The sequence below is a fragment of the Sorex fumeus genome, unplaced genomic scaffold (assembly GCF_029834395.1).
Source record: "Sorex fumeus unplaced genomic scaffold, SorFum_2.1 ptg000078l, whole genome shotgun sequence".
Classification (NCBI taxonomy): Eukaryota; Metazoa; Chordata; class Mammalia; order Eulipotyphla; family Soricidae; genus Sorex; species Sorex fumeus.
In genome coordinates this window covers 9,691,552-9,699,675 of record NW_026606135.1, presented here as the reverse complement: position 1 = coordinate 9,699,675, position 8,124 = coordinate 9,691,552, and the positions used below count along the sequence as shown (strand labels likewise).

The window sequence follows — 8,124 nt, the reverse complement described above, 5'->3', positions numbered from 1 at the left end:
TCAACACCACCCCCACCCCTACCCATCTACCCCCACACTGCTGGGATCAACCTCAAGCACACAGTTGGCAGTGGCCCCTGAGCACCACCAGGTGTGGCAAAAAATTTTCAAAAGACAGGCCAAAGTGTGTTTGCCTTGCACACGATCAACCCGGGCTCTATCCCTAGCTCCCTATATGGTGGGTCACCTGAGCACCGCTGGGAATGATCCCTACATAGCTAGATATATCCTGGGCATGACCAGAGATGGCGCCCAAGTGAAACAAAACAGAACAAAAAATTTCAAAAGGAAAAAAGAAGAAAGAAAATAACGATGAAGTGGTACCTCTGGGATCTCTGTTAACAGGGATTTTAGAGACAGCCACACGAAACAGATTTTTAGAAAAAACCCTGGCTACACTGCATTACAATTTGGAGCCCTACATATGATTTGGTGGTGAATAACAGAAAGTGATTTCAGAAGTTAAAATAAAAAAAGTTCAGGGAAGGAGGCAAGCAAATAATACATAATTCAATCATCAAAAAAAGGGGAAGGAGATAATCCTTCCCAAAGCAAAGTAATGGTCATTACTAACTCTATAAGGTCAAGTCTGAAAGAACAAGGCAGCTTCTCTCTTTCTAGATATATATATACACGCTACTCAGTAATATGTAAGAAAAATTTTATTATCTATGAAATGATTATATCAAAAGCTTAAAACTCATATTTACTCAATATAGATCCCAAATTAAACCCTACTTACACACAATAAAAAGGAGGATGACAGACAAATAGATACATTAAAAAAGTCAAATTTACAGTACTGCCTTGATCTTTTTAGTTTTAAATCTGTACACAAGGCTCAAGTTCTGGGTTTATAGTTCTTATTTTTATGAAAATATGCAATACCAATCCTCAAGTCAACTAAAGATTAAACTAGGCTCGAAGAGGCAATTTGCTTTTTGCAAATGGTTCTGTATTTTCTTCCACTTTAGACCTCTCCACTGGGTTAATGCCTCTGTTTTCTTTGTCTTTTCCATGTGGCTTTTTACGCTGCAGATTTAAGGGAAAAAAATAAGTCAATATACAGTAAAATTTTATACATATTAGCTACATTTCTTTTTTTTTTTTTGCTTTTTGGGTCACACCCGGCAATGCTCAGGGGTTACTCCTGGTTCATGCACTCAGGAATCACTCCTGGCGGTGCTGGGGGGGATGGGGGGTGCACGACCATATGGGATGCTGGGAATCGAACCTGTGTTGGCCATGTTGGCTGCGTGCAAGGAAAACGCCCTACCCTCTGTGCTATTGCTCCAGCCCCACATTTCATTTTTAAAGTTCTCTATGCTACAGAAAATAATTAAGAATGAAAAAAAATCAGAAAAATTTCCTTTTCTAAAACACAGCAATTTGAGTCAACCAATTGTTTGGTTAAACAGAGATGCATGGCTTCATTTTACCACAATGAAAGGATAGGATGAAAGAAATATTAATTTTCTGCCAGACTTCCTAAAGTATATTTACAGGTTTTACTGTAGTAAAATTTACAGTAAAATCTGTGGTTCAGAATTTTTTGGTCTGCCAGGTCAAGTGTAGAGACATTTTTGACTGGTGGGGGGTACGATGCCACCGGTGGGTTAACCTGTACCTGTGGGGCAAGTGCATCAGCGGCCTGATAGTGCCTTCAGGCTTCTTGATACCCCGAAATTGCTGCTATGCCTTTGGCAGAACCCCAACAACTTGGGACCAAGTTTGCCAAGAAATTAAATAGCCAAACGTTAGATATATGGGAGCCACGCCCACAAACCACCTCCAACTCAGCTATACAATCACGGTCCTCCCGTTGATCGTCGATTTGCTCGAGCGGGCCCAGTAATGTCTCCATTGGAGACTTTGTTGTTACTGTGTCTGGCATATCGAATACGTCACGGGGAGCTTGCCAGGCTCTGCCGTGCGGGCGAGATACTCTCGGTAGCTTGCCAGGCTCTCCGAGAGGGGCGGAGGAATCGAACTCGGGTCGGCCATGTTGGCTGCGTGCAAGGCAAACGCCCTGCTGCTGTGCTATCGCTCCAGCCCAACTCAGCTATACAAGCTCATTTATTATCCTTACTTCAGAGACCCATAAATAAATCTTGAAAGAGATCAGAAGCCACAGTTAAGCTTGGACCCATGCATGGCTGAACAGACCCAGGTAAATCGGGGATGTGTGGGTCGGCTTGGTGCTCGCCCAAGCAGAGGCCCCAGCAGCTACTTGCTCCCACAGTCCAAAAATCACTGCCTGGGGCTGGAGCGATAGCACAGGGGGTAGGTGTTTGCCTTGCACGCAGCCGACCCAGGTTCGATTCCCAGCATCCCATATGGTCCCCTGAGCGCCACCAGGAGTAATTCCTGACTGCAGAGCCAGAAGTAACCCCTGAGTATTGCTGGGTGTGACTCCTCCCCACCAAAAAAGCAAAAAACAAAACAAAAATCGCTGCCATATCCTGGCCTGTCTCCACTGTCTCAGGACGGATCTCACTGAGACATAATCTGCTGAAAATTTGGGTATGCAGGTTTTGTGACTGAAATCTCCAGGCTTTCTCAAAGTTGGGATGGGGACCTCCCACCAATTCCCTGTATTTCCAGAAGCCTCGGCAATCACATCCACCCTAAAGCAGCTCCCCAACTGAAAAACTACTCCAGCCTTACCATCCTGATAAAAATACTACATGCCCTAAACAAACCCCATGACCCCTTAGCACCTGTATTGCAAACCATAATGCACAAAAGGAAAAGGAGAGAGAAAGAAGGAAAGTGCCTCCCATAGACGGAGGCTGGGGTGGGGGCTTGGGTGTTGGGGGATGGTGGTAGGTAAACAGGAGACATTTGTGGTGGGAAATGTACACTTGGAGGGATGAGTGTTAGATCACTGTATGACTGAAACCCAATTGCGAACAGCTTTGTAATGGATATTCAATTTAAAAAAAATTTTAAAACAGTAATCTGGAGTTCATGCTCAATTCAATCAGCTTAATCAATGGCTGAATAAATAGCAGTACTCCAATACTAAAAAAAAAAGAGGGTGTTATTGACTTGTAAAGGGTTGTAGTTAAACATATAAGACACAGAACAGCTCATTACAACAAAGAATTATCTGCTCAAAAGCCAAAAGTGCTGCGGGGAAAGCAAAGATTTGCCATCATCAAAAAGAGCACTTATATTTTAAGCAGAAATTCTGATAGGAATTATCTCAGGCACATGTTATTTTTTTCCATTTTGTTTGCTTTTTGGGACCATATCCTGCAGTGCTCAGGGTTTATTCTTCACTCTACACTCAGATCACTCCGTGCAGGCTTGGAGGACCACAATAAGAGGTGCTGGGGATCAAGCCCAAGTCAAGTGTGCAGGACAAGAGTCCGACCGGCTGAATTATCAATCTGGCCCCAATCTTTTTTTCTTGTTTCAAAACGTATTCACTATAGATTTAGTAGTAATTCTTAAGTCAAACCATAAAACAACTTTAAAGCTTTACCCCCACATCATACTATCAGGGTAAAAATAATTTATGAATTTCAGCTGATGGTCTAGAACCCATTCCTAATCTCAAATGCTTTCTGGTACTCTAGGAACTTCCTGTCCACAGCTGAGTCACTAAGCCTAACTTTCAAAATGCCTTAAATAGAAAAAACAAAAACAGATTTCCAACCAGGAAGTCATCACTAGGTTGCTTTCATAACTTTCCCCTTTGCTTTACTTAAAAGATAGAAAGATGGTGGGGCTGGAGAGATAGTACAGTGGGTAGGGAGTTTTCCTTGCCTGCAGCTGACCAAGTTTGATTCCCATAGTTCCCCAGCCCGCCAGGAATGATTCCTGAGCACAGAGCCAGGAGTAAACCCTAAGCACCACTGGGTGTGGCCTAAACTTCCCCCTCAAAAAAAAAAAAAAAGAAAGAAAAAACGATGGAGACACAGGGATGTGCCTGGGGGTAGAGAGCCCATGTGTCCTGAGTTGCTGTGAAACCCAGCACCACAATAGGTTTGTGAGTCCTGGCAAACACCACAAGCAAGTATACAACCCCTGGACATCACAACACTGACAAGAACAAAGGGAGGGCAGGGAGATGAAAGCATTAAAGGGGAAGGGCCCTGTCAGTTCTAACACTGTCAGTTTTCTAACTGAAACGGTAAAGTGAAAGGTAGGAAGAATGAACTTTGGGATAAAACTGGCTTGAAGCATCAGCGAGGAATTTCACAGAATGTGAATTACAACAGACAGGTAGAAGCTTACACCTATCAGAAGCAGTACTTCACTGTAAAACGAAGGCACCAATGCTTTCTGTACGGAAACCCTTAAGAACTCTGCTAGCCCCATGTTTTCAAAATAGCAAGATAGATGCTAGACAGTAACATACTGTTCCAGGTATATGAAAGGGTGGAAAAGAAATCAGAGGATTAGCTAGCACAGGATCAAGGCAGGTGAAAGGCACAGAAAACAGAAATAAAGAGCAAAGATGCAGGGCCGGAGGGATAATAGAGTGTAGGGCTTTTGCCTTGTTGGCAGCTGGCCCAGGTTAGATCCCTGACATTCCATATGGTCCCCTGAGCATCAGCAGGAGTAACCACTGAGCACTACTGCCAGGCTCCAAAACCCAAGATAAAAATATGGAAAGAAGTGCTTCGGGCAAGAGAAATCATTCATAGTGCTGGGCAGCATTTGGTCTCTCAAGTGTTAGATCTCTTGCCTTCTCAGTCTGTTTCTGGGCAGACTGAAACTACTGGACTTCTACTTTCATGTCAGGTAAAAAGCAGAGAGAAATCCCAGCTCAGAAACCATTCTGAGAATGTAGGAAGCAGAAAGAGGAGTCTTTATATTCGCTGAAAATATCAGCTAAGAGATTAAGTGCAGAATAAGTCTAATTTTGTCTTTATCCCACCAAAAAGCCATAACCAATTGCCAGATTTGTGTAAATAATTTTGATTATAAAAGTCAGCCAAAAAATGTCTAAAATGAACTTGCCCTTCTACCAGCAAGAGAAAATACCTTTATAGTGAGTAGCAAATGACTTGTATCAGATGTGGAAGGGTTATCTGATAAAATATCATTAAAAAGGTAAAGGCCCTCCCGTTGATCGTCGATTTGCTCGAGCGGGCCCAGTAACGTCTCCATTGGAGACTTTGTTGTTACTGTGTCTGGCATATCGAATACGTCACGGGGAGCTTGCCAGGCTCTGCCGCGCGGGCGAGATACTCTCGGTAGCTTGCCGGGCTCTCTGAGAGGGGCGGAGGAATCGAACTCGGGTCGGCCATGTTGGCCGCTTGTAAGGCGAACGCCCTACCCGCTGTGCTATCATTAGGTACCTTAAAAAATGGAACCCCGCCATTCGAAGAACAATCCACACTGGTATCCACAGAAGGCTCTTGACTTTGAGGTTCTTCTATGGTACTCTCCAGAACGGACTTTTCTTCATCCGCGTCCTAGAAGAAGAAGCTGGGTGAGTAAATCCGAGGACTTAAAAATCACAAAGCGCAATTTTCTTCAAAAGTATCACAATGCTCATTCTAGAAGAGCTATAGCTGCATATAAGCAGAAGTACCTGTACTAAAATGGTAAAGTAGGGCCAGAGAGACGCCCAGTGGGATAAAGTGCATGTTTGGTATGTAGGATGGAAATTGGGTTCCATTTTCTGGTACCTCAAAATCCTCTGAGCACCACCAGGTGCAACCCCAGGTGGAAGTAGCCCCTGAGCACAACCGCACACAATTGGGTGTGACCCAAACACACCAAAATGGGGAAAGAGGGGGAATTATGTTCAAGTGGTTACTACAGGGTTAAGATGCTTGCCTGCCATGAGGCCAACATGCTCGATCCCCAGCACAGCAAATGGTCCCCTGAACAACACCAGAATTAAATGGTTTATAAGCAGTGAGCCAGGAGTAAGACCTGAGCACTCACAGGTGTGGCACCAAAACAAATACATTTTTTAAAATAAAATTAAGAAGGTAATCTCAAAGTAATAAAACTACAGCCTGTTTTCACTTTCTTCTTTGTAATTTTCTCCTTCCCCAATTTTTCTAGAATCACTATAGATGAGGACAAACTATGGAATTTGACTTTTGACTGTCACGGTTCTGTTGTCAAGAAGGGACCAACATGACAACAGTCGGAAATGACCATTTTCGACAGGAACTGTGCTGAAAGTAGGTAAAGGGATATACCTGAAAACCTTTCATTATCTGTATTACAAACCATAAGGAGAGAGAAAAGAGGAGAGGAAAGGGAGAGAGAGGGAGGAAAGGGGGGGAGGGAGGGAGAGGGAGAGAGAGAGAGAGAGAGAGAGAGAGAGAGAAGAAAAGTGCCTACCATAGTGGCAGGTGGGTTGGGGTGGGGGGAGGGAAATTGGGAGCACGGCTGGTAGGAAAAGTACACCGGTGAAGGGATGAGTGTTGGAACATTATACGACTGAAGTCCAATCATGAACAACTTGGTAATAAATAAAAAATAAAGATACCATTGCCAATTCTACCCTCCATAGCTCAGAACAGGATAATTCTTAGTTTCATATAAAATGACAATAGTGGGGCTGGAGTGATAGCACAGCAGATAGGGCATTTGCCTTGCACGCAGCCGACCCAGGTTCAATTCCCAGCATCCCATATGGTCCCCTGAGCACTGCCAGGAGTAATTCTTGAGTACAGAACCAGGAGTAACCCCTGCGCATCGCCAGGTGTGACGTAAAAGAAAGAAAAAAAAATCAAGAGTTGATGAAGATTTTAAAATAACGATGGTAACTTTTACCTGACTGGCCTCTTCTTTACCCTCAAAAGTATTTGGCACCATTAATAGCTCTGGATCTTTTCTTTTTAGCTGATCAAGAAGCTGTTCACGTGGTCTGGTTCGCACCAACAGTGATGGATACGAGTAATTTTTCCTCTGTGGTGTTGTACCTTTAGTGAGCAGCAGATAACAGAAAAAACTTGTGCATGGGATAGGAACCAGATTTATTTTTTAATGCTATAAGTTATACTTCCCAATGATGCTTTATTTTCCCAAAATGTAACACTCTCAGTCAGGTTACCTTTCAGGTATTATATCGTTTACAACTCATATTTCCTGACATTCTATCTTTGAGAGACTCAACTCACATTTTCCATCTCTGAAGATGGACCAAAATTGTTTGTTGTAGGCTCTGTATGGAGACCCGGACCTCAAAGAAATGGCAGCACTGTTAGAAAAGATTACAGCTTCCCCAGCAACCCAGCAAAATCACTAAGAGGTATAATTTTACGGTGTAAAATTGGCAGTGGCTAACTATTAACCAGACACCTTTCTTTATAATGAGCTCAAGTTCTCCTGATTTGCAAAGGACCTTGCTCTCCTACTCATTCACATTTCACAAACTGATTTTATTGGAAAAAATAAACAATATTACCTGTGGGGGATGGGGTGACCCAAAACATTCCAGTGCCACCTCCTTTGTGTTATAAAACAAATCTGCTTTAGCGCCAGTCCTCCAGCACTGCCAGGGGTCACTCCTAATTACAGAGCTGGGAATAGCCCCTAAGCACAACTAGGTGTGGCCAAAACAGCCCCTTCCCCATTAGCTTTGAAGCAGAATTTAATAGAGCATGAAACTCACTCTTTAAGTTTTATGAAATGTACATCATCACAATCCAATAATAACCCTATTACTCATCCTATGTTAAACTACTTGTTATACTTTCTTCACAAGGGTTTCCCTGAATCATTACAACCTAAATTGATCTTTGCCCTTCCATGACCTCCCAAACTGGTGATGCTCTAATGCCAAACTAACAGTCCACGACAAAACGAAAAGCATATACAAGAAAATGCATTGTATGGCAAGCTTTGCATTAAATTTATCTAATTATGCCTCTTTACTACTTTTTATATTAAATGTCTTTTCACAAAGAGAGCTGGATAGATGGTTTTCTTTTCATTTCTTTAAAACATCCTCTTTTAACAAAGTCAATTCTCTGAATGTTTGTAAAATTTTACTCAATGATGGCATCCAAGGGCTGGAGCGATAGCACAGCGGTAGGGCGTTTGCCTTGCACGCAGCCCACATGGCCGACCCGAGTTCGATTCCTCCACCCCTCTCAGAGAGCCCGGCAAGCTCCCGAGAGTATCTCGCCCACACAGCAGACC

The 8,124-nt window shown here is 43.2% G+C and overlaps 1 protein-coding gene across 1 annotated transcript in view; it reads right to left on the bottom strand.

The window, feature by feature from the left end:
• Window positions 1-653: 653 nt before the first annotated feature.
• Window positions 654-8,124, bottom strand: part of KIF11 (kinesin family member 11) — a 44,957-nt gene continuing 37,486 nt past the window's right edge. Inside the window, exons 17-19 of the mRNA XM_056130396.1 lie at window positions 6,754-6,902; window positions 5,316-5,432; window positions 654-1,032 (exon numbers count right to left, since the gene is read on the bottom strand). Coding sequence (XP_055986371.1) covers window positions 916-1,032; window positions 5,316-5,432; window positions 6,754-6,902 — 383 coding nt within the window. The 3' untranslated portion in view covers window positions 654-915. The remainder of the gene's footprint in view (window positions 1,033-5,315; window positions 5,433-6,753; window positions 6,903-8,124) is intronic.